The sequence below is a fragment of the Mus caroli genome, chromosome 10, assembly GCF_900094665.2.
Source record: "Mus caroli chromosome 10, CAROLI_EIJ_v1.1, whole genome shotgun sequence".
Taxonomy (NCBI): Eukaryota; Metazoa; Chordata; class Mammalia; order Rodentia; family Muridae; genus Mus; species Mus caroli.
Window position 1 is genome coordinate 56,794,975 of NC_034579.1, and position 26,915 is coordinate 56,821,889.

At 49.3% G+C, this 26,915-nt stretch overlaps 1 protein-coding gene across 1 annotated transcript in view; it reads right to left on the bottom strand.

The window, feature by feature from the left end:
- The window catches only part of Hk1 (hexokinase 1), a 71,924-nt gene that overhangs the window by 17,862 nt on the left and 27,147 nt on the right, over positions 1-26,915 (bottom strand). Inside the window, exons 3-9 of the mRNA XM_029482970.1 lie at positions 18,274-18,422; positions 12,989-13,108; positions 9,465-9,560; positions 8,823-8,922; positions 8,530-8,713; positions 5,239-5,394; positions 3,033-3,268 (exon numbers count right to left, since the gene is read on the bottom strand). Of these exons, the coding sequence (XP_029338830.1) occupies positions 3,033-3,268; positions 5,239-5,394; positions 8,530-8,713; positions 8,823-8,922; positions 9,465-9,560; positions 12,989-13,108; positions 18,274-18,422 (1,041 nt within the window). The remainder of the gene's footprint in view (positions 1-3,032; positions 3,269-5,238; positions 5,395-8,529; positions 8,714-8,822; positions 8,923-9,464; positions 9,561-12,988; positions 13,109-18,273; positions 18,423-26,915) is intronic.

A 26,915-nucleotide genomic window follows, 5' to 3' on the forward strand; every position in this document is an offset into this window, starting at 1 on the left:
GCCAAGAAGTGGGAGTGGGTGAGTAGGGGAGGGTATAGGGAACTTTCGGGATAGCATTTGAAATGTAAATAAAGAAAATATCTAATAAAATAAAATAAAAATTAAAAAAAGGAGCTCATTATTTTATGATTATTATCTACAAAAAAAAAAAAAAATTGAGGGCCCAAACCATCTTTGTGTGAGGCAGAATCACTTGCTAACTCCAGACCAACCTGGGCTGCAGAGTCAGTTCTAAGCCAACTGGAGCTACATAGCAAGACTTTGCTCAAGGGGAGGGGAGATGGGATGGGGGGGTGTTTGCGGAGGGGAAGGGGGGACAACATCTGAAATGTAAATAGATAAAATAACCAATTAAAAGAGAGAGAGAGAGAGAGAGAGAGAGACTTTGCTTCAAATGATCAAAAAGGGGGTCTGTCAAGGCTATATCACAGCCCTGTACCACAGGGGCCAAAGGCAAGCACTTCAGAGTCAGACCCAAGGACAAGGGCGAATGCTGAGGCAAGTGACCTTGAGCCAGTACTGACCTTGGACTCCAGGAAGACCAGAGTCTGGCTGAGGGTGAGGCTGGGAAATGAATGGGTTTAGTGAGGAATTCCACACAGGAATGAAGGAGCCAGGCTCACTAACCCTTCTTGTGTGGTTTTGTTTATTTGGCTTTTTTGTTTGTTTGTTTGTTTTTCATTTGGCTCTTTCCCTTCTCTAGAAGAAAAGCTTAGGCCAGCGTGAGACACAGAGCCTGTGGTCTACAGTATGGATGGCCACAGGCCAAAGAAAACAGGAAAAGCCATTTCCCCAAAACACCAACAGTCACTGCCTCCAAGGGACGGGTTAAGAACGACTTTTATTCTTTCTGAAACTCTTGAAAATGGCCTCGAGTTTCTAGTAATTCTGAAATGAGGAAACACCTGTTCCGAGTTATTCTTTGTTTTTGAGCATGCGCAAGCTCCTGGATGGGTGCACATGAGTAAGGTATACATATATGAGCTCACGTGTGAGCACAGGCGTGGAGGACAGGGGTTAATATCAGGCATCTTTCTTAATCGCGCCACACCTTATTTTTAAAGATAGGGTCTCTCCTGAATCTAGGGCTCCCCAACAGGCTAGACTTGCTGGCCAGCAGGCCCCAGGGATACTCCCATGTCTACCCTCCCCCTCCCGGGATTACAGGTGCACGCTGTTACACTTGTCTTGAGTTCTAGGGAAGTGCATCCCGTGTTCCAACTTGTATAACCTGCACTTTCCTGACTGAGCAGTCACCCCGGGTCAGAGTTACTCTTTAAAATGTGAAGGTGTGGGCGCTAGAGAGATGGCTCAGTGGTTAAGAGCACACGCTGTTCTTCCAGAGGTCCTGAGTTCAATTCCCAGCAACCACCTGTAACTACGGTTCCAGGAGATTCAACAGACAAGTGTGTAGGCAAAAACACTAATTCACGTAAAATAATAAGTTCTTAAAAGAAGGTGAAGGTGCAAACAGAAGTCGTTTTGGAGCATGGATGACCTTAACACCACCAGACTGTATCCTGAAGACCCACTATGGTGATCGATCTGGTGCAGTGTGTATTTGATTTACTGCCTAAAGATGTTTTGTTTTGCTTGGTTTTTTTAGACAAGGGCCTCACTAGTTACACCAGGCTGGCCTCAAACCCACAAGGATTGACCTGCCTCTGCCTTACAAGTGTTGAGGTTAAAGGAATGGGCCACCATGCTCAGTCCTAACAAAGTTTTAATATGATATTATACACCTTTAGGCTTTCTTATTGGGAAAAAATATTAGCCAAGAATTCCACAGAAAAAGCTGCATGCAGTTGCACAGACCCGTGGTCCCAGCTACTCGACAGCTGAGGCAAAAGGATTACTTGAAGCCTACAAGTTTCAGGGACAGCTTGGCCAACATAATGAGACTTTGCTTCTTAAGGGGACCAAAAGGAAAGGGGAAGGACAAAGAAAGGAATGGTTCATTTTCTCTTTCAAGTATCTTTTAAATATATATATGTATATATTTAATATATATAAATAATATCATATATATATATACATATTATACACTCATACACACACACACAAAACTGTGAACTTGGAAGCTGGCATCACCCACTAGCCTACTGCTAGCCCCTTGGCATCCAGGAACTACTTCAATGCATGTATTTGTGCAAGTGTCCCAGTGTGAAGGCTGAGACTCTGCAGATACGAGCTTCGGTCTTCCACTCACACCAGGAAGACTTTCTGAAGCTTGGAAGGGCCAGCACCGTGAGCAAGCAAGAAGGCAGCTCATCACTCAGGAGGCAGAGGCAGGCGGATTTCTGAGTTTGAGGCCAGCCTGGTCTACAAAGTGAGTTCAGGACAGCCAGGGCTATACAGAGAAACCCTGTCTGGGAAAAAAAAAAAAAAAAAAAGGAAGGCATCTCAGTAGAGAAGCCTGTCCCAGTCTGTAAAGACCCCTCATGATGACGCTATCTCTGGCTCTCAGACGGCAAGAGCAGACATGGGCCCATTTGAAGCAGCAGTGTCTGAGGCTGACGGATTAATATTGGAAGCTTTTGAAACAATGGATGCGACTGGTCATGGCAGCACACACCTGGAGGCAGAGGCCAGAAGATCAGGAGTTCAAAGCCAACCTCTGCTATACAGCAGGTTTGGGGCCAGCCTGGGCTACATCAGACAATGTCTCAACAACAACAACAACAGCAACAACAATTAACAACCACCAAAAAAAAAATGCAGAATTCCTATGACCAAGTTCCAGTCTAACAGGGTAAACGGATGCAATGCAGACTAGCTGTAGAGACACTACACCTCATGTTCCTGTCTGAAGAAACTTCTATCTCACCTTAGGAGATAAGAGACCAAAGCGGACTGCAAAAGCAACATGTGAGAAGGCACCGGGGGTGAGGCGTCCAAGATGAGCAACTCTTAGCCTTGTTTCCCAGAACCAGGCTGTGTCTTATCTTCCCAAACCATACCCTGAGCATGCAAGTCTGCCTTCCGGAGAGGGGCCTTGGCCTCAGATGGGGGGATTAATGCAGGGAGGACTCACTGTGGGTGCATCTTGTAGAGAGAACCGTCTACGCCAACTGTGGTCCGCAGCCTGGGCGTGCCCTTATTGTCCCGCAGGCGGTTCAAGATGGCACCGAGCGTGGCAGCCACCAGGTTGGCTGATCGGAAGGACACGATTGTGCATACGTGCTGGACCGATACACAGTCATCGTGAGATGGCTCCACTCCCAGGCGGGTCAAGATTTCCTTGGCATTTTGAACGCCTTCCTTATCCCTGGGAGGTGGGTGAGAGTAAGATATCAAAATTTAAGAGTTCAAGCTCACGGCAGGCTGTGGAGAGCGCCAGAATTGGGAAGCAAAGCTGGGGAAGGCAGAACCCATGGCACGGCCTGGTGTGGGTGCAGCTCTGTGAAGAGATGAGCCCCCACTCTGAGGTGGGGCTCTTGCAGGAGAAATATCTGGCTGGTGGAAAACACTACCAGGCCGGGTACCTCATGCCAGTCCTTGGAAAGGGGAGACTGCATGCGTGGCCTGTGAGCAGGTGGAGAAAGAGCTGGTTTTTTTACCTGGGGGATAATTAACATAACATGAGGGGAACCTCCCCCCATGGAGCGTTCCGAGTTGCTTACACAAACGTACCAATGTTGTCTGTAAAATTCTAATTTTCTGCCTATGAGTCTTGTGTATCTTTTGTTGGTTTCATTCAGAGGTATTGTATGGTTCTGTTGTTCTTATACATGGTTAGTCTTTAAAATCTTTCTCCTGTCTGTTTGTCTGTCTGTCCATCTCTGTCTGTCCCCTACCCCTTTGGCATTGTAGTTCTCAGTAACCAAAGACCCAGTGGCAGAAACAGGCCAAGATGAAGAAGGCAGGCACTTTCCTGACTTCGCCAATGACTGTAAAGTTAAGTTACAGCACACACACACACACACACACACACACACACACACACACACACGGAATCTCGGGACCGAAGGAGAATGACCCGATAACAAACTCCAACATGCAGCGTGGGCAGAGAATAAATCGGGGAAAAGCCCTCACCCACTCAGCAACCTCTTTAGCCACAGAGATGGCTGTGCATATGACTGTCAGAGCCTAAGTGAATGAAGCTCCGCCAGCCGGAGGTAAATACCCAGGACCAGAGGGCACACTGGCGGTCGACGCATGTGGGGACTGGTGGCACAGAGCAGTCTCACGGCTTTCTGTCTCTGCTGATGGCCTTCCACGGCTGTGGGAAGCCTCCAGAAGCAGGACTAGAGCCCACTGGGACACAGCTGCCACCCGCAGCACGGGGCTCATATAGACTGCATTGCTGTGCACCTCTCAGAGTCGAGATGGTGGCTCCTGAGCATCCTATGAGATGCCAGAGGGCAGAGGGCAGGATGCTGCCTGAACTCTGACTTTATGAACCAGTGTTTCTCAAACTTGTATTTTTCTCAAAGATTTTCAGAGAACACGTGGAAGGTGGGAGAGGTTTGGGGTTCAAAAGAAGTTTTGGGGAATGATGGGTTAATCACATTAATTAGCGTTCTAATTAATGAATATTATAAACTAGTATTTCCCATAGAAGCATCCAGTCATTGACTAGACTCTTCTAGGTTTCCTAGAACACAGTTTGGGAAAGGCCATGATACAAAGAGGGAATTCTAAGAATCCAGGCCCAGGTTTGGTCAGACCCTTGTTCGACACTGGAGTCATCCGCTGCCTGGACCCAGCTTTTACCCAGGGTGTGTGTGTGTGTGATGTGCGTATGTGTGATGCATGTGTAGTGTGCTGTGTGTGTGTGTATTTATGTATGGTGTGTGAGGGTGACAGAGGGGACTGTTTTTGAAACCACACAAAATTATCCATAAAGCTCTTGTGCTAAACCCTTTTCTTTTTAACTCTTTTTTCTTTTTATACCTATGGGTGTCTTGTGTGCGCCTCATATATGCCTGGTACCACCTGCGGCCAGGGGAGAGTGTCGATCCCCTGGAAATAAAGACAGATTATTGTGAGCTACCATGTGCATGCTGGGGGCTGAATGTGCTAGGCCATTTCTTTAGAGCCCTAGGCTGTTCTTAATGACTGTACCAGAAAGTGTGGGCAGGGAGACCAGCTGGAGTGGTCATCTGAGGGCCTGAAGGGCCCAGGCGGCCTGGCACATGAGGAGAAGAAACCTCCCCTCCCCTAACCCCTGGGTTTAAATCTCAAGAGGTAACAGGCCCCTGCCTTCCTTCCAAGGCCCTGGATGGTACCTACGTTTCAATGGCGGCTACGTCGCTAGTGGTGAACTTGCCCCTCGTGAGCAGCTCTGGAGTAATGCGCCCTTCAAATAAGAGACTTTCCTTGGCCATCTTCACCAGGATCAGCCGGACCAGCTCTCCCATGTACATGCCGCTCACCATCTTCTCGAACCTGCAGGAGCCAATGCCACAAGAATCAGTGTCAGCATCCAAGGAGGGGACAGCAGAAGAACAGAGCCGCCGCCCCCCCCCCCCCCCCCGCTGTGTCTGTCTCTCAAGCTCCCAGTCTCCACGGTCTGAACAGAGCGGCCACCCAGGAGGACACTGAAGGGCAGGAACATGCAAGGAAGGCTGCCTGGAAATGTTAGGAGTTAGATTAGGGGTGACAAGTGTAAAGGGTCATCTCTTTGTTTGTTTGTTTGTTTGTTAGACAGGGTTTCTCTGTGTAGCCCTGGTTGTCCTGGAACTCACTCTGTATGTAGATCAGGCTAGCCTCGAACTCAGAAATCCACCTGCGTTTGCCTCCCAAGTGCTGGGATTAAAGGCATGTGCCACAAGACTGAATGACACAGAGCTGTCATTCCTATCTGTTCATCATAGACCCATCAGGAATGGAGGGATAGAGGTAGCCAGGAACTATGCAGCTCACAGGAGGGAAATGCCTTCTTTTGGAAGACGGGCAAAGCTGTTCTCTATGGGGGAAAGGGGATATTTGTATATTTGGGGTTTTTTTTGACTAAGATAAATATTTAGAAATAATTAATTATGTCTTGTGCATTGTCTGTGCGCCAGAGCATATGTGACCACGAAGAATGGTTGCAAGCTGCCTGACGTGGGTTCTGGGACCTGAACTCAGGACCTCTGTAAATGCAGTCAGTGTAAACTCTTAGCTGCTGAGCCATCTCTCCAGTCCCTGTACAAGTGTGGGGCACGGCCTTGGTGGCTGATGATGGTGAAGCCAGAGGTGATGAAGACAGAGATGAGAGGTGTCAGGAGGTAAGGGCCTCAGTGCATTGGCCCGCCATCGGCAGAGATCATTCTTTCCTGAGGAAGCGGCAGCTCAGAGAGGTCAAATCTCCCACTCAGGGAAGAACAACAACAGTGGATCTGGGTTCGAATCTCAGTCCCTTCAGCTCTGGAGCTCTAGAGCTTCACTGCAGGGGTGCAGGAGATGAGATCTGGAGCTGGTAACTAGGTCAGAGCTAATACGATCAACTTGTCTCTACGTCTGATGGGGTTTGGGTTTTGTGGATTTTTTTTTTTCTTTCTTTTCTGAGACAAATTCCCACAAAGCCCGGCTGCTCTTAAATCTGACACAGAGCAGAGGATGAATGACCATGAATCTCTGATTCTCCTGTCTCTGCTTTCTGAGGGCTGGGATTAGAGGTGTGTGCTACGAGGCCTGGCTTCTACAGTACTGGGGTTTCAACTCAGAGCTGCGTGTGTGCTAGGCAGACGCTGGGCCAACTCTGCTGCATCTCCAGCTTCACCCTCATGCCAGGGGTAGGATCTGAGTAAATGAAAACCAATCAGCTCACACACACACACACACACACACACACACACACACACACACAGAGACACACACACTGTGCTCTGAATGAATTCAGGGATGGGCCAATAGCACAGTGAATGTGGTCTGGGGTGTGACTCCATATCTGAAGCCACCTCTCTAGATCCAAACACTGGAGGGGAGCCTGTGGATGGAGATTAACCCATGCCAGGCGGAAGACGCAGTCCAGGGGCTCCTGGGGCCTAATGTCATAGTTGAGTCAGATGTAGAGTATGGCTGATCAGGGACTTTCAGGTCCCGCTCTGAGGAACCTCTAAGCAAGGTAGACCAGAGGCCTCCTCTTGAGGGTGGCTGGTTAGCTGGCACTCCCAGAGCTGGCAGTGACACAGCAAAACAACGTGTTCCAGGCAGAGCCATCCAGCAAGCCAAAGATGCTACTGGGCTCCCAAGCGTCCAGCCCTGGCCTGTCAGCACAGCTCAAGCTTGCTTTCAAACACAGCTTTTATTGTTCCTGTTCCTGACTGGCCCAGGCAGGCTCGCTCACCCAGATCCAGAGAGTGGAGGCTCCCTGGCAGGAAAGCATCGTCTGTGGCCTGGCTGTTCGGCTACTGCTCAGGCTCCTGTCGTAGGCGCCCTGTGAAGTCTAGGCTGGAAGCCCCAAGCTGGCAGAAGGCAAGCAGGGCCTGGCTGCCTGGCTCACATCACTTCTCTTACCACTGCCCTAGAATCTTCTCATCTGGATGACAGTAAGACAGGGCCTTTCTTTCAAGGTTCTACAGAGGACACGTGACCATGAAATCTGGCTACTGAGTGGTTAAGACATTTGCCTCCGTCTGGTGGTTCCTAAGCTATTCATTTATGCATTTGAGATGAGGTCTCACACAGCCTAGGCTGTCCTTGAACATGCTATAGAGCACAGGATGACCTTGAACTTCTGACCCTCTCCTAACACCTACTGATGATGGGAATACAGAATCCTGTATCACTGTACCCATGCGAGGGACGGAGCCTCGGACATGCCTGGCAGGTAGCTCTGCCAACGGAGCTACATCCCAATCGAATGGTGATTAAGCAGAAAAAAATGTTATTTAGGAGCTTTAATTATTATATTAATGTACATTTATGGGGTTTTTGCCTGACTGTTTATCTGTGTACTAAGTGTGTGCTTAGTGCCTGTGGAGGTCAGAAAATGGAGTCAGACACCCTGGAAGTAGAGCTGTGGATGGTTTTGAGCTGCTATGTGAGTGTTGGGAATCAAAACCAGGTCCTCTGGAAGAGCAGTCAGTGCACTTGACCACATAGCCATAGCTCATCCCTAAATTTTAAAAAACCTTATTATTATCGTTATGCTGTTACTACTACTACTACTACTATTATTATTGTGCATGTGTCTCAGAAAACAAAAGTCTTGGTTCTCTCCTGCTACCTTAATGTGGGTTCCAGAGTTGCTGGGCTTACACACTAAGAGCCTTTACACGCTAAGGCATCTTAGGGTAGCGCAGGCCTGTTATCTCAGCTACCCAGGAGGTAAAGTCTGAAGGAGTGTAAGTTCAAGACCAACCTAAGCGACTTAGTAAGACTCTTGTTTCAAAATAAAAGCATTTTAAAGGCTGGAGATGTGGCTCAGTGGTAGAGTATTTGCCTAGCACTGCTGAGGCCCTGGGTTCCACCCAAGTGTGTGGGGGAGGGGGAACTGATGGGTGACAGGGTTTGTGGCTACCTGGTTTTCTAGCCCAGTCTTTTGCTCAATGCCTCCTGAATCAGAAATGTAGCCAGAAATTAAAGTTAACTCACAGCTGTTTCCCAGGGTTGAGGGATCCCCGGTCTAACTCTCTGTCAAACTCAGTTCGGATGTCTTCCAGGGACCCATCGTCCCCAAAGGCTCCCCATTCCGTGTTAATACACATCCTCCCCTCATCGCCTTCCACCAGGTCGATGTGTCGCAGTTCCTCCATGTAGCAAGCATTGGTGCCTGTGCCTGGGAGAGACAATGTGGGAAGCTGTGACCCCACGAGGCAAGGAAGGGCACCTGACGGGCTGAGCAAAGCAAGAAGCTCGGGGTTAAACCGGGTGGCTGGACACCCTACCAATGATCAGGCCGACTTCACACTGTTGGTCATCGTAGCCGCAGGTCATCATGGTCCCCACCGTGTCATTCACCACAGCTACAATGTTAGCATCATAGTCCTGGGAACCGATAAGGAAGAGAACGTCACCATCAGCTCCCACATGAGCGCGGAAATCCCAACCAGGCATGCTCCAATTCTCACACAACCATGCTGATGGGTGGCTTCACTGAGGCCAGGACTCAATTAATTGGATTAGACAGCAGTGATTACATTATGGAAACGGCAAGGTCCCCTTAATTATCTGGCTTAGGATTCTTCAGGGAGTGGATTTTACTCATGGAGCTACATTCCTGGGCAAGCTTCCAAAGGAGCGTCTAAGAATCACATGCGCATGCGCAAGGCGGCTCCTCCCTCTAATTCCCCCTGGTGCATGCAGAAGGCAGCTCTAAGACCACAGGGATGGTCTCTGCTGCAGACTAGATATCTTTTGATGGCACTTCGGAGAGCTCACATCTGACCTTCTCCCTGGGATAGGATTCTTGTTCCCTGCTAGGGTATTAAGCACTCCGTGCCCCTCACACCTGACAACATGACCCTTAAACCATTTTAAGATGGAGATTCCTCCCAATACCGGACTATGCACAGCCCAAGAGAAATTACCCCTCGCTTCTTAATGGCTTTATTCAGCAGCTTGACCACATCCGCCCCTTCCACGCCACTGGCTTTGAACCGCTTTGTCCACGTGATCAGTACAGCCTGAGAAGGAAAATGGAAAAGTGAAATTGAAGGCAGTGAATGTAGGGACAAAGCAGACACCCTCAGTAACAAATGGCCTTTACCAGGTCACAATGGAGATAGAGCCGGATCTGTCTGTCTGTCTGTCTATCCACTTAAAGGGTTTCCCTGAGGCAAGTTTTCCTTTTGATGATTTATTATTTTTTATGTTCATTGGTGGTTTTGCCTGCATGTATACGTCCGTGTGAGAATGTAGGATCGCACCCCTGGAACTGGAGTTCCAGTCAGTTGTGAGTTGTCATGTGGGTGCTGGGAATTGAACCCCAGTCCTCTGGGAGAGCAGCCAAGGAGAGATGCTGACAAGCCTAAATCCCTGGGGGATGGTGCAGAGGCCGGGACTTAGATTGGACATGACATTTTATATTACTTTGGTCTTACACATGGCCTTTAAAAAAAAAAAAAGATGACAAACAGTTGCACTTGGCTTGCTCTTTTCTCAGTCGGGAAGTTGCCATAGACACAGCAGGTTGGGGATGATGGATGTCAGGCCCTGTCAGTCTCCGGAGGGTTAATACAAAGATGAGGGCCCTGGCCTCACTCTGAGAGATGTACACACTGCTCAGGAGGGGGGTGAACCCTTGTTGAGTCTGCGATCCTTCTTTGCTCTGGAGCAACTGTGATTAAGGCCAGCTTTGGGAATGTCCCTGGACATTGCTTTCTTCACCTCCGTCCCCCAGCGAGACAATCAAACGTGGTATTGTGGGAAGAACAGGGACTTGGGTGGCCAGTCCTTTCTCTAGGCTTCTGTCCACTTTCTGGTGGGGGGCTATCTCATTCCACTGAAGGGCATATTATACACGGAGAATAGTGGAGTTGGTCTAGAATCGGGCAATGGGGGGGTCCCAGCTTTGAACCCTTCCATGGAGGGGTTCCCAGTTGGTAAGAGTCACTCCAAATTTGTTCCACCCAGTAGGCTCCTGTCTACAGGAGGATGTGCCTTCTGCCATACCCTCTCCCTTCAAAGACTGCTTTCCGGAGGCCAGGCCATGCATATCCCTCAGGGCCTGGCCCAGTGCCAATTAAACACTTGTCACTTGTTGCTCACTTAGCCGCCATCTAGGATCCTAGATCATCTGCCACGTCTCGAAGAGTGAGTGACTTTGAGACATGGTCTCGAGTGTCTAACTTTGGCTTTGAACTTGTTATGTAGCTGAGGATGCCCTTGAGTTTGATTCTCCTGCCTCCACCTCCCGTGTACTGGGTTATGGCTATGTTGGGCTTATAAGTGTGCGCCATCATACCCGGGTTACTTAGTGCCGGAGATCTTTGTGCAAGCAGTGAATGAAGTCACTTCCCAGCCCAGCACTTTGGTATTTTCAGAACATATCTTCATGTAACTCTTACAATAGTAAACAGTTAGAATTGATCCACCGTTAGGTATGGTTATTGATCTCTTATTGTGCTTAATGTATGTGATGGTTTGTATGAGCTTGGCTTAGGGAGTGGCACTCACTATTAGAAGGTGTGGCCCTGTTGAAGTAGGTGTGTCGCTGTGGGTGTGGGCTTTAAGACCCTCCTCCTAGCTGACTAGAAGCCAGTATTCTGCACCATGCTTGCCTGGATGCTGCCATGCTCCCTCCTTGATGATAATGGATTTAACCTCTGAACCTGTAAGCCAGCCCCAATTAAATGTTGTCTTTACAAGAGTTGCTGTGGTCATGGTGTCTGTTCACAGCAGTAAAACCCTAACTAAGACAGAGTCCAGTGTAGAATCCCATCATCCCATCCTGAAGGTGAAGGACGTGCGTGGTGACCAGCTTCTCCCCAAGCCCGGGCTACCTGAAGCCTTGACTTTCAGAATCATGTACTAATTACACTTTATCAGGGGTGTGAATATATAGGAAAAAACATAAAATACACAGTTCAGCATGATCTACAGTTTTAGGTATCTTCTGGGGACTTGGGACCTTTCTCCCACACTACCGTAATACAATGGCAGGCATTCAGGAAGCGCTGCATGAGGCACTCTAGAGGACCAACTCACCTGAACATCTTGAAGGTATCTAACTGCTGGATATCTCGGGCGTCTAGCTGGGACTACCCAAGTTCCCGAAGGAGAAAGTCTGAGACAGAAACACCTTAAAGGTACTCAAAGGAGGGAGCCTAACATGTGAGGTGAGACCTGGATCGGTGCTCCGGCCAGGTTCTATCATGAATAATCTGTCATCCCATGGAGGCCTCTGCTCTCCATCCTAAAAATGAGGGGCTTGATTTACTGGGCTCTCCAAACCCTTCCTGCTGATTCCGCAAGTCAAGCAAACGTGCGGCCAACAGCATCAAGGGAGGCAGCAGCAGCGGCGGCAGCGTGGACCCTATCAACAAAGGTCCTGCAGGAAAGAGGATGAGTGTGCTAACTAACACATGCCCTGCTGTCTCCTGGGCGGCAAGACAGCCTCAGTCTCTCCATCTGGAAGTGGGACTCTTATCAGCTTGTGCGTTAGCTGTGAAGTGCATATGAAGGCACAACCTGGGGCTGGCAGGACCCTCAGTGTTTACTATTAGTATTCCTGGGGTTTGTTTATCCACAGGTGTGTGTGGCGGGGGTGGGGGTGCAGTATGAGTGTGTGTGTGTGTCGGGGGTTCTGTCCCTCCATACAGAAAAGGAACACTCTGTATTTATTTATTCCACAGCTTTGCCACTCTCTGAGACACAGGTGCACCACATGGCGCAGCTGAACTCATCCTTGCTAAACAGACCCACGGATGAGCAACATGGCAAATGAGAAAGATGGGGTGACTCGTCAGCCACCGGGGAACTCAGCAAGGGAACCACCCCTAGGCTTCTCTTGAGGCAGAAGACAGCCTGATTCCTGAGGTACGGCGGCACCTGCCCAGACTCCAGGTCGCCCTGTGGCTTCTAGGTAAACACGCACCTCAACCCCAGTGAAGAATGTCCCCACTTCTCCCACAGCCGTTAGGCTTCGTCTACCTCCCTTTCCTTGCTCATTTATGAGAGCTTCATCAATGGCTCCTTCTACCTGGGGGCTACAAGGAACTGGGCTCTAAAAATACACCATCAGCTAAAGCAATAGAAAGAAAAAAAAATAGCAAAGGGATAGGCTAGGGACACAGCTCAGCCAGCTGAGTGCTTGTCCCATGCACACATCTGTAATCCCAGCGCTGTGAAGGTAAAGGGAGGAGGGGCATTGAGTTCAAAGTCATCCTAGGCTACCACCCAGAGGGTATCCTGGGCTACAATCAGACCCTGTCTCAGAAGAGGTCAGGGGGTGGGGGTGAGAGAAGAACGGAAGGGGAAGAAGAAACGTGGCACCGCAACCTCAGGTTCACTTTGACAAACGATCCCAAAACTAGGAGGCAGGGGGTCACCCATGAGTGAGGGGAAACGGGAGCGCGTCTTCCGAAGCCAACCCTCCCCAAGGCCTCCATACCTCGTCTATTTTGGATTGTCGGCACGGGAAGGAAAACGTGAATCCCACGGGTAATTTCTTGTCCTTGATCTTCCTTTTCTCCATGAAGTCTCCGAGGCATTCAGCGACGTGATCAAAAAGCTAGAAGGTACAGAGGAGGGAGGGACGTCGGGTTGGGGATGGAGGAGGGTGCCCTCACTTTGGATCACGCTGTGCACGTGTGGCAGCTAGTCCAAGCTCTCACGGGACACCTCCAGCCCTCCAAAGGAACCGAACCCTCAGAGGTCACAGCACGGGTCAGGCAGGCATGGAGGGAAACTCAGAAACTCAGAGAGTCGGCAGAGAGTTTTCCATGACACCTTGGCCATCTCTCAGCTATCCAGGAGGAGTGACCCAGCCATTCCCAGGCCATCACCCAGGAAATCCTAGGAAATCCTCGGGCAGCTCCATGGCTGGACCACCAAAGCACTGTGCTTTGCTTCACCTACTGAAGGAAAGATGAACACCCCCTAAAAATTCACAGATCCGAGGTGTAGAGGTCACATGGTTCTGCACCTGTCAATACCCACATCACAAAGTACAAGCGGGGCTCCAGGCTCATGATACGGCACCCGTCTAACTACAACACCCTTGTCTGGTCCCCCAGGAACAAACCCCAAAAGAAGTATAACACTATCAAAATCCACGTGGCAGTCTAGACATGAGCCGAGGCTAGACACATCGGCTCATGGCTAGAATTCCCTGCACTTGGGAGTCTGAGGCAGGTGGATTGCCCTGAGCTCAAGGCCAAGCTGGGCTACAGAGTGAAAACCCCTGTCTTAGATAACAGCAAGAAAATCCCAGATGCTACCTTCACGGATCTGGGGTCAGTCCTGGCACCGTGATTTCGAACACTCGTGGGTGTTAAGTGGAAATGGAGCTGGCTGTGCTCTCTGCTGTCTGTTATGAGTCATCACCCCCGTGTCTTTAAGGACAGTCCGTGTTCAACACTGTACTGCATGAATATGCCATGCTATGAATATCCCACGGTGTACTTCCAGCATTGCGAGCTTGCTGGCTCTGACTCGTGAGGTATACACACACTGTAAGAATCCACTGGAAAAAACACAGAAGCCGGGCTCCCTGGATTCTGCATGTACAATGAGGACAGTCTCATGCCTTCTAAAACACAGACAGAGGAGGACGGTGCCAAAGTGCCAAGCCATAGTCACGTTGAGCCAGCTTTAGAGGGGACCTGACTCACTGCTGGAGTTGGGGTGGGGAGGGGGACACCCAGTCTATTCCCACTTGGGCGCCTTGGGCCTGAGTCACAACTACTCAGGCTACGCTGCAGCAGTATCTCTGACTGAAGGGACACGTGACCACCCTCCCTGGAGAAACCAGGCTAAGCTTCCTGTGACCTACTTGAGACTGATACAAATCCATTACTAAGTCAGTCCCTGAGCCTTCTATGCCATCTGCAGCTCGGGCTCCGGGCACTCCTGCTGTAAGTGAGCAGAAGGAAGGGAGAGCGGCCACACAGGAAGGGCAGGGTGTGGCGCCTGAAATGGCTGGCTGCAACAATCCGGCCACGCCAGGAACCCATAGCCAGCACCTGAAACTGAGCCAAACACATCTTCCCGTAGCGGCTGAGCAGGCCCTGGGGAGTACTTATATACAAACCTACAGTCTTAGCACTCGAGAGGCTGGGGGAGGAGGTTCAAAAGTTCCAGGCTAGCCTGAGCTACAGTGAGTTCCAGGCCAGCCTGGGCATCTTAGAGAGGCCCTGTCTTCTAAAATAAGATGTAAGAAATGAGCTTGGTTTGTAGCTCAGTGGTGGAGTGCTTGTCTAACATCCTCAATGCCTGGGATTCAATACCCAGTACCACAAAAATGAATGAATGAATGAATGGATGAATGAATGAATGGATGAATGAATGAATCCTCATCACCTTTGGGACAACATACTCATTATTTTCGAATGGACACAGAAGCTAGATGTAATGACCCACGCATATAATCTCACACTCTGAAGGCAAGAGCAGGATAATGCGGTTGAGGCCAGACAGGACTATAGAGCAAGTTCCAGGCCAGCCTGAGCTAAAATAAATAAATCAGTAACAAAGGAAACACTTTAGGGCCAAATGAGATGGCTGAGCGGCTTAAGTGCTTCCCACCGAGCCTGACAGCCTTGAGTCCAACGCTTGGGACCCACACAGTGGAAGGGGAGACCCAACTCTCACAAGTTGGTTGTCCTCTGACCTCCACATTTGCACGCTGTGGCATGTGTGCGCCTACACACACACACACACACACACACCACACACAGACTCACTCCCTCTGACTAGCAGGGCAAATAATGACCGAAAGAACCCCCCCCCCAAAAAAAAACAAACTTTAAGTAGTATTTAAAATCTTCAAACCTAAGTGAGGTGTGTGTGTGTGTGTGTGATGTACATAAGGTGGACATGCACATGTGTATCAGTGCTCATAAACGAGGCCAGAGGAAAATATCAAGTGTTCCCCTCTATCGCTCTCCGCTTTACTACCCAGAGACAAGGCTTCTCACTGAATCTGGAGCTGGCTGGTGACCAGCAAGCTCAGGTCATCCCCCTGTCTCCGTTATCTGACAGTATTGGGGTTACAACCATATGGGCAGCCACAGCCAGCTAGCTTTTTATGTGAGTGTAAGGATTTGAACTCTGGTCGTCATGTTTGTGCCCATTTCCTGCTGAGCTGTCTCCCTGGTCACTCAATCCCTGTTTTAACAGTGTTGCATGCAGCTTCTGAAACCATAAAGTTTAAAATTGTAGGGGACACTTGAGATACCATGTGGTGGAGAAGGGAGAGAGAGAGAGAGAGAGAGAGAGAGAGAGAGAGAGACTGAGAAGGGGGAGGGGCTGCAGGATGAACACGGATAGCATCATTTCATCTTTACGTTTAACAGTATTTCAGGAGACAGGTTTAGGATCCACTTTTAAACACCCACACATCACAGAGGGTGAGGGTCCCATAAAATCCAGGCCCTTAAGACTTCGTTGTTTATGGGCTATGAGTCTTGAGCAGCTCCGTGGGTAACATGAGGACCTGGGTCACTGTGGAAGAGGTTGGTCAGCGAGCTCAGAGCTCAGGAGATGGGCCACTTGATACCAGATGACCGCTAACTCCAGAATGCTGTGGAGACATTCTAGCTCCATCAGTGTCCATAATCCTACCGTGCTTCCCTCACACCCTCACACACTTCCCTGTCCACAGCCACCACATTTTTCTCAGCATCAAAAATCTAAGAAAGGGGACTAGGGAGAGGCTCGGAGGTTAAGAACACTAGCTGATCTCCCAAAGGACCCAAGTTTGGTTGGCAGCACCTATATCAGGAGCCTCACAACCCCAATTCCAGGGGACCAAGTGCCTTCTTCCGGCCTCTTAGGGCACCTACACACACACACACACACACACACACACACACACACACACGGTATATACTCACACAAGCCACACATATACACTTTAAAATTTTTTGCTGGATAACCTCAGCCGTGAGAAGCAGAGGCAGTGGGGATCTCTACAAGTTTGAGGTCAGCCTGATCTACAAAGTGAGTTCCTGGGCAGCCAGAGCTGCACAGTGAAGCTTGGTTTCAAAATAAGTAAGTAAATGGGGGGAGGGGGTGAGACCACTTTAGAAATCTCAGATTTTGACAGCTACTAAACAGCTTTGCCGTGTGTAAGATGGGCATGGTAAAACTCCACAGGGTTGCCACGGTGATTAAATGGGTCACTGGGTCATTGAATATAAAGCACTTATACACAGAACAGGCATCACCATGTCACAACAATCACCGCCTTCTTGGATGACTTAGAAGGAGCAAGGGAACAAACAGAGTGTGGAGGGGACGCAAAATCATCCTGGGGAGAAGAGGGGTACCCTGGGATGGAGGAACCCCCCCTAAATAAATCCTGCACCTAAAAGGCCAAGCCAAGGGACACAAGGACCGTTTGCACAGTGACAGTCTCAGCCGTGGCTCAACCCAAAGACCAACCACAAGGAACAGTGATAAGCCAGTACTTGTTACATGGAACGGGGTCTGCCAAGCTGGCTGCTGGCCACTTGCATGAAGAAGCCACGCAGTGGGCAATCGGGGCATGGGTGAGAGCACTCCCTCCCCATTGCAACAGCATTGGGGCGAAGGGACCAGTCTGTGATGCCTAGTGATAGAAACAGGACTACCTAGTGAGCGGTTTCCCTGCCTCTGTGGCTAGCTGTAAGGAGGCTTGCCACCCTAGACACATGCTCACTGTGATGGGCTCCAGAAAACTCTGAATCCAAGGATCGGAGTTCAAGGCTCTTATCTAGGTGAGGGTGCTCCAACCTTCATCCACAGTGACTTAGGCACAATGTAGACTCCTATAGAGAAGGCTCCTGGGCCTCACCTCAGTCCACCCCCAAACCATGGCTTTCTCTGGGGAACTTGAGGAACCTCACCATGAACACACACCTTCCCCAGCAGAAATCTGGCAAGCTTTCAATAGTATGGCAGCTATGACCCTAACGTGGAGTCTGGAAGGGCCCCAAGCTCATATGTCCATCCATAAGAGGAATGGAGCACCCCATGCTATAATCGCAGGGGACCCACATATAAAATAAAAACCCGAGGATATTGCCTGAACCATAGTCCCAGGGTCCTGGGGAGACAGGGACCCCACCACACATCACAAAACAGACCCTCTGCAGGTGTGCTCATGCCCTTTGTTCAGGAAGGATGGCCCTCCTCAAGGGCTGGTGGCAGGAGGGGAAGCTTTGGGTATGAACTCAAGGAGAAGGAGTCACTTCTAAAGCAAAGTGTGCAGTCTTGGTTGCTATGCTGAGGGCGTGTGCTCGCCATTCTACCAAGAGTACAGAGCTCCCGTTCTCCCAAGCTGAGAGCCATTCCTCAGGGCCAGGCCTCCAGTGAGTGGGTGCAGAAGCCAGTGCCCTGAGAGAAGAGCATTTCTACCCAAAGGGTGGGCTAAACCTGTGTCCAGGAAACAACCCCAGGATCCTTTGAGAACAAACGCGCTTGCGACAATGCCACAGGGCCTCCCTCTCGACAGCCTTCACCCACTCACAGGCCCCTAGTTTCACCGGGTGGTGTGTGCCTCTTCAGGTACAACCCAGCCCCCTACAGCTACCTCATCCCTCCAAAGGGAGTTCTGAACCATTGATGCTCTATGTCAGAGCTCCAATAGAGTCCTGGCAGGGCCCAGGATGGCAGCTTTCAGAAGCCCGGCCCTCTCGGGTACTCCAAGGGATTCTGGCTGGCTGGAACAGGATGAGGAGGACAGGGGCCCACCTGGCTTCCACTGCCGTGCACGATGTTCTCTGGGGTGTCGTAGACCTCAGACTCCATGCTGACGTTCTGACTCTTCTCGTGGTTCACCTGCACCCGCAGGATTCGAAAGGAAGACCCGCCGAGATCCAGTGCAATGAAATCCCCCTTTTCTGACAAGGGAGAAAGCAGATGTCAGATTCAAGCGTGAGCAGGACACCAGCAGTACCCTGCTCTCTGGATCTGGCCAGTCTGCTCCCCCCACCCCCAACCCCGCCATACAGCACCCGCTGGAACAACTCTGGACCCACACTGGGGAGGAAGAGGCATTAAATACAGCACAAAGCTCCATCCCACCTCCTGCCTTGCTACCCATAAATAAAGACCACACAACACTAGCTTTTTATTTTGTTGAAGCTCTGGGCTAGCCCCAGCATCACTATGTAGCAGAAGATGACTGCAGTCTCCCGACCCTCCCGGCCTGAGCTTCCTAATTACAGGGATTAAAGGTATGTGCCACCACACCGAGCTTGGACAGAATTTCAGCACTGGAGAAGCCTATGCCAAGGTTCAGCCTATGCCCTGGGTTCCTTCCATGCTGGCCCAGATGCCAATCACTGCTTGCCCAAAGCGCCAGTCACTCTTTGGATTGTGTTTTCACGGTTATTGTAAGATAAACAAAAATGAGAAACTAGGGCCACTTGCTGAGCACAGCTTGCTTACACAGCTCAATGACACTAAGGACATTTGCAAAGTTAAGCAGCTCCTGTCACTATCTCTGAGAAACTTGGATATCACCCCAACATGACTTGGTAACCGTTAAGCAGTAATTCCTCACCCCCTCCCGTCCCTAGGAACCCCCACTTTCTTCTCGGAGAGATCTGGACATTTCATATAGGTGGAATCGGGCATGCCTTGTCTCTTTGTGGCTGGCACCTTTCACTTACTGTAACGTCCCCGGGGCTCATCCACGTTGCAGCCTGTGTCACCAGGCCAGCTGCCCTTGCCTCCGAAAGTCCCAATAGCTCCCATTCCCATGACTATCAATATTAGCCTGGTGGCACCTACCCTGAAAACGATTACCCACACACAACCTGCAATCTGGGACACATAACAAAGAAACCATCCACTCAAGGTGCATGTGCGGTCCAAGTCAAGTATGGCGGTGCATGCCTGTGATCCTAGTACTTACTTAGGCTAAGACAAGAAGATTGAGAGTGTGAGGCTAACCTGGGCTACACAGTAAAAACTTGTCTCAAAAGGGGGTGGTGTAAATAATACTATCTACTTTTTTAAAGGGATTATTATTATTATTATATTTTTAAAAGCCAAAGGTTGGTGATGTAGCCCAGTGGTAAAGTGCTTGCTTGCCCAGGATATGTGAGGTCCTGAGGTTGATCCATAGCACCATAAACAATAAATAGATAGATATAGACAGACAGAGAGGCAGGCAGGCAGGCAGGCAGACAGACAAATGGATTCCGAAAACTCTTTTCTGGGTATTAAACACAAATGGTTCCTTTTGACTGGCTTTTTTCACTTAGCAAAATGTGTCTAGCCTGATTCTACGTTAGACTGTCCATGCGAGTTCCATTTTTTTTTTCTTGGTTTTTTGGTTTTTTGGAGACAGGGTTTCTCTGTGTAGCCCTGGCTATCCTGGAACTCACTCTGTAGTCCAGGCTGGCCTCAAACTCAGAAATCTGCCTACCTCTGCCTCTGCCTGTCAAATGCTGGGATTAACGGCATGTGCCACCACGTATCCCACTGTCTGCACGGACCATACTTCACACATTCCTTCCTGAACCAACGGACATGGGCTGTTTGCACTTCAGACTGTGATTAACACTGCTAGGAATGAGCAGTCCTCAGGGGATCCACAGGGACACACTGCAGACCTGCCCTCCTCCTTCAACTTTCTTGGATCCTCAGGCTATGTTTGGGTCTGTCAGCCTGGATTCACAGACAGGAACCTAGCCGGACTCTCCTCTGAGAGGCTTCCCTCAGCAGCTGACAGGAAACAGATGCAGAGACCCACAGCCAAATGTTAGACGAAGCTCAGGAAGTCTTGTAGAAGAGCTGAGGGAAAGGACTGCGGGTCCCAGAGATGGGGACTCCATAAGAAGAGCAAGAAAGTCAGCTAACCTGGACCCTTGGGGGGCTCACAGAGACTGAACCACCAACCAAAACAGCATGCAAAGGCTGGACCTAGCCCCCTATCCCGACTCCCATATATATGTAGCAGAGGTGCAGCTTGGTCTACATATATGTCCCCCAACAACTGGAGCAGGGGCTTATCCTGACCTCTGCTGCCTGCCTGTGGATCTTGATCCCCTAACTGGTCTGCCTTGTCTGGCCTCAGCGGGCAAGGATGCACCTAGTCCCGAAGTGGCTTGAGGTGCCGGGGTGGGTTAGTTCCCCAGAAGGGACATCCTCCTCCTCAGAAGTGAAGGTGAGAAGGGATTAGGAAATGGGAACTACAATCAGGATGTAAAGTGAATAAATTAATAAATTAATTAATTTTTTAAAAACCACTGCTAAGCACATTGGCACACACATTTGTGTGTGGACAAGCGTCTTTCCTTTCTCTCACGTGTGTTTGAGAGTCACACTGTCTGATAAGGCCTGACAAAGAGGCTGTACCACTTTCTGTCATTATCCATAACAAAAGAAACCTCTAGTTTGTCCATATCTTCAGTAATGCGTGTATGAGGCCATTTTTCACCATCTCTTGCATCTCTCTGATAAAGGCTGGTGTTAGAACGCCATCTATCTACTTACTTTCTGCCCATTCGCACCCTTCGATGGTACCAAAATGAGTGGGAGGTGCCTTTAAACATTAGATATGTTGGGGCCAGGCAGATGGCTCAGTGAGTAAAACACCAGTCATTCAAGCCTGAAAATCCACATTTGATCCCCCAATCCCCCCAAACCAGTGACAGACACAGTGATGCACATCTGTAATCCCACTGCTTTGTCCAGTTGGGAGGCAGAGACCAGGGAGCAGGCTGGAAGCCTATGCACTAGCCAGCCTGAAGTGTACAAAGCAGGAAAGGAAACAAGAGGATCTGACTCAACAAGGTAGAAGGAGAGAGAAGACTCGAGGGAGTTGTCCTCTGACCTCCACAAGCATGCTATGCGTTAGTTAATTAATTAATTGGTTAATTGATTGATTGCTTGATTGACGTAAGGCCAGGAATGTAGCTTGATAGTGGAGCGTGTGTTTAGCTTGCCTGAGGTTGTCTAGTCACTGTCCTGTTGCTGTGAAGAGACACCATGACCACGGCAGCTCTTATAAAAGAAAACATTTAATTGGAGGTGGCTTACAGTTTAGAGGATTAGTGATCATGGCAGGAAGCAGACAGATAGGAGCAGTAGCTGAATTTTATATTTGATCTGTAGGCGAGAGAGAGAGAGAGAGAGAGAGAGAGAGAGAGAGAGAGAGAGAGAGAGAACAGAGACAGGGCCTGCTCTGTGCTTTTGAAACCTCAAAGCTTATCACCAGTGACACACCTCCTTCAGCAAGGCCACACCTCCTTCAGCAAGGCCACACCTCCTAATCCTTCCTAAACAGTTCCACTAGGTGGGGACCTGGCATTCAAACATATGAGTCTATGGGAGCTGTTCTCTTTCAAGCCACACATAAGTTCAGTCTCTACAAGGAGAAAGAAAGAGGGAGAAAGGAAGGAAGGAAGGAAGGAAGGAAGGAAGGAAGGAAGGAAGGAAGGAAGGGAGGAAGAGAGGGAGGGTAAGAGGAATGGCTAGATGGATAACTCAATAAAGTGGTTGACAGGCAAGCATGAGGACCTGAGTTCAATCCCCAGAACCCATGTGAAAGAAGCTAGGTGCAGTGATGCGTTTATCGCACACATCTGTAATCCAGCACCGGGGATCCCGGGTGCTCACTGGCCAGCCAGCCCAGCCTACTTGTTAGGCCCCAGACCAATGAAAAACTCTGCGTCAAAAAGACTGACATACCTGAAGGATGACACCTGAAGCTGACCTCTGGCTCCCACACATGCAATGGGCATGCTTCCACATGCACTCACACATATGCTCATATGCACACTAACAACAGGGCTGCTGAGATGGGTAAAGCCCTTTCAGTGCAAGCCTGAAGACCTGGGTTCAATACCTGGACTCCCCCCCCCACCCCCAATAAAGGTGGGAGGAGAGAGTCCACGCCACATGATTGTCCTGAGCTCAACACATGCACCATGGTATGTGCCCACCTCCACACACACGCACACCACTTCCACAAGAATATTAAATAAATCTAAGTTATGAATCAGTAACAATAAGGAAGCAGTGACAGGTTTAGATTTTCTGGTTATTTCTGTGGTGCTGGCCGTTGGGCTACTCGGTCTCACCAAGGGCCATCAGTTTCTGGTTTTGCCGTTTAGGGCTGTGCTGTGTGTAAGATTCAACCGCCCAATGCAAGGTCGAAACAGTCGCATCTGTTTTTCTTTTAGGAGTTTGATGGCACCAGCTCTTCCACTTAGGTCTTTGATCTGCTCAGAGCTAATGTTTTGTACAGGGTATGAGGTAAGGCTACAACAGGGTTCTTTGTGGACATTCGGCTTCTGGCTACTGCTAGCTGAAGGGACTCTTGTCCCTTGCTGAGTAGCCTTGGCATCCCTGCCAAAAGTCAACCGACCATGAAACTGTGTCTCTGTCTACCTGTATATTTTATTTGTTTTGGGTTTTACTTTGTTTTGTTTTGAAACAGGTTCTTAGCTGTGTAACCCTGGATGGCCAGGAATTCTCTAGGTAGACCAGGCTGGCCTCGAACTCAGAAATCCCCAGCCTCTTCTTCCTGAGTGCTGGGGTTAAGTTCATGTGTCACCATACGTGGCCTTCTTTTTATTTTTGAAGTAATTTTTCTTTCCCGCCAACATATAGTATTCTCTTTTATACAGTGGATATATACCTATAATTGATTCATTATCAACTTTTGTAACTGGAAATTTTTTTTAGTTGCCAACTGGGTCTCGTGGTCAGATGAATAAAAGAAAACAGGTTTCCTGTCACCAAAGCTCAGGCACCCTGGACTGGCCCATCCCACCCTATCCTGCCCCTCCAACCATGTCCACTCAGCCTTTGAAACAGGATCGGTCCAGCAAGGTTCCAGGGAGTTCAGGCAGGATCAGAAAGGGTGACCGTGACAATGGCCAGGACAGAGTTAAAATATAAAAAACCAAAAGTAACCCAGTCTGGGTGACAGTAAAGGAGATGGTGGATCTGAGAGGTACCTGACTGGTGGCTGCTGAGAGCCAAGGGGGTCTCTCTGAGGCAGGGTCCCCTCTACCTGTGCTGTCTCCAGTTCCATCTTCAATGTGTTGTGTGGTGGCTGAGAAGAAACAGTTGCCACCCCTGTTTGAAAATCACTTTTACAGCCCAGAAATGCTAGAAAAATATTAAGTCCATGCCACGGCATATGGAGGAAGCTCCAAGCAAAATGGTCCCACCAGTGGCCATGGGGCCCTCCCCTCTCAGACTCAAAAAATATTCAATGCTCTTTGGGTTTGGTTGATTGGTTGGGTTGTTTGTTTGTTTGTTTGTTTGTTTGATGTCTGCAAGCTGTCTCCAACCTCATAAGTGATAAGCAAGTTTGAGACAGGGTGATTTCACCCACTCCCCTTGCAGCAGGAGTCTGCAGACGGCAGACAATCTGAGTGTAATAAGCTGGCTCGGCAGGAGAACAAGGTCTGCTTGTTCTCATAGTCTGCCAGGCCAGGGACAAAGAGAAATGACTTCAGGTAAGTGCCGCAGGGCATTTGGTAAGCTCTGTTGGATGCCTGGCATTTACTTAGGTCAAACTCAGTTTCCTCCTCTCCTGCCTAAGCCTCTTATGTAGCTGGATTATAGGCACACACCAGCCTGCCTGTTTACCTTCCTATCCATCCATCCTGTCCTCTCTGACAAGGTCACACATAGCACTGTCTTGTCTTGAAGTTGCTCTGCAGCTGAAGGTGACCTTGAACTTCTGATCTTCCCGCCTGCACTTCCTGAGTGCTCAGATGACGAGCGAATGCCAGCCCAGCCGGCCCATTTCAGGCTCACCCTTCCTATGTGGCCGGTTAGGAGAGGATGGGGGTGAGAGAGCATTGGTTGTGTTTCCCCTTCTGTCTCCTTCCACAATATCAGCAATACCAGCGAGCTCTAAAACCCTCATCCTGGCAGAGGCTGGGCTTACACAGCCCCAGGACAGGGGTCCCATAGCTGAGGGCCTACAGCAAGGCCCTCCCAACAAACTAGAGTGTGTGGGCGATGCTGATAGAATTTGTATGCTTCTTACAGTACCCTACAGGCCCTTCCACTTAATCCCGTCTTTTACAGCAATCAGAGCGAGAACTATGCCTTTAGTTTTCTGTTTATTATGTTATTAGGTTCATTCAAAAAAATTTAAGATGTATTTATTTTATGTATATGAGTATGCAGTAGCTGTCTTCAGACACACCAGAAAAGGGCATCGATTCCATTACAGATGGTTGTGAGCCACCATGTGGTTGTTGGGAACTGAACTCAGGACCTCTGGAAGAGCAGTCAGGACTCTTAATTGCTGAGCCATCTCTCCAGCCCCTCAATCAATTTTAAAAAATAAAAAAATAAACAGAGGAACTCATGGCATTTCTCCTGCCTTAGCCTTCCCAAAGGCTGGAATCATAAGTACGTGTCACCAGACTCCCTCACACCCATTTAACAGAAGAGGCAAAGGGAGGCTGAGACTGAAGTAAGTTCTCCAAGGTCATGCTGAACTAGAGTCAGAATGCTGGAGCCTTTTCCATTAGTTTGGATTTTACTTCTCTCTACCTCCTCTTACTTGGAGTTCAGGCTTCTGTCCAACTTCCTCTTTGTGTCTTTAGTTTCAAATCGGCCTCTCCCCGCCCCCACGGGGCCTCCTGCCCTAATCCCTCCCCGCGTTTCCCATAGTGCTGTAGGGAAAGAGCCGCTCTTCAAGAGGAGGCTCATTAAGCAGCACTCTGAAGGGCCTTGCACCTCTCTGCCCTTCTAATGATGGTCATTATTAGCAGAAAATAATGGAAAGCAAACACAGATGCAGGTGCCTCCGAGCCCCAGCCTGTGCTGGAATACACGACAAATAGAAACTGCCGCCTTCAGGGAGTGCCCGGCTCTGGGAGTGAGCTGCCTGTAAGCCAGCTCTGATGACAGTCCTTATCCTCAACTCCACCTGAAGCAGCCATGAAAGCTGGGTGCCACCCGAACTTCAAGTCACCCTCAGGTGCACAGCAGCTTCCAAGGTGGCCAGTGCTATAGCAGACCCCGTCTCAAACAGAAGGGAAATAGCATGTGGCGGCCCTCAACTTCAACCCCAGCAGGGCGGGTGGATCTCTGTGAGTTCAAGGCCAGCCCTGATTTATAGGAGTTCCTAGGCCTACAGGTCTCAAAAAAAAAAAAAAAAAGAAAAGAAAAGAAAAGAGAGAAAAAGAAAAGAAAGGAAAGGAGAGGAAGAAAAGAAAAGAAAAGGAAAGGAAAGGAAAGGAAAGGAAAGGNAGAAAAGAAAAGGAAAGGAAAGGAAAGGAAAGGAAAGGAAAGGAAAGGAAAGGAAAGGAAAGGAAAGGAAAGGAAAGGAAAGGAAAGGAAAGGAAAGATACTCAAATAAATCTTTCTGCTTCGAATGGAAAAAGATAATGGTATGCCCGTATGTTTTCAGAAAACTGTCTTGTGGCTTCTCCTTTGTAAAGAACTTGCTGTGACCCATGACAGGGAAACAAACATCCAAACATGTATAGAATCCCATAGCTCCCAGGCTAACCAAGATCTACAATACCTTTTGCACTAAATGGGGCAGGGGGAACCCTCAGGAATGAGAGTCAGCGGAGAGAAACTGCACGGGGAATACTGTCCATTAAAAACATCCAAGGGGGGCTGGAGAGACCGCTCAGGGGTCAAGGGCAGGGACTGCTCTTGTGGAGCACCCAGGTTCTGTCTCCAGCACCCACCTGATGATTCGTAACCTTCCACAACTCCAGTTGCAGGGCATCTGATGCCCTCTTCTGACTTCACAGGACCCAAGTACGTGGAGCACATACACACATTACATGCAGGCAAAACATTCATACATATGGGAAACAAACAAACAAACTTCATACCTTTAATCCCAGCACTTGGGGGGGGGTGTCAGAGGAAGGTGAGTTCCAGATAGATAGATAGATAGATAGATAGATAGATAGATAGATAGGATAGATGGATAAATGGATGGATTCACCTTCTCCTTTCCTCACTCTTCTTATTAATACTGATCTGTATTGATCCTATCGGCATCAGAGGAAGGGGGTTGGGGGGAAGGAGGCTGAAGGCCCAGACTGCTGCCTCAGATTCCCCAAACCCTGTGACTGTGTCCCAACTGTATCCCCATACCGGGTGCATAGCTCTGTGCATAGCTTCGTGACTCATCACGGTTAAGATACCACTGCTTGTGAGACACGCCATTATCTGATGAAACATTAATGAAGAAAAAAAAATGCCGCAGGGCTGATTATGAGATTCGAATAACTGAAAGGAAGCAGGGGAGGGGCGACAGGAACGCTATACAAAACAATCCAGGTTTCAGAGGCTTTTTAAGAATAAGAGATTCCAGATAAATGAGATGTGGAAGCATTCTGGGGAAGCGGTTGTGCTGAAGCAAACAGATCCCTCTGTGCTCA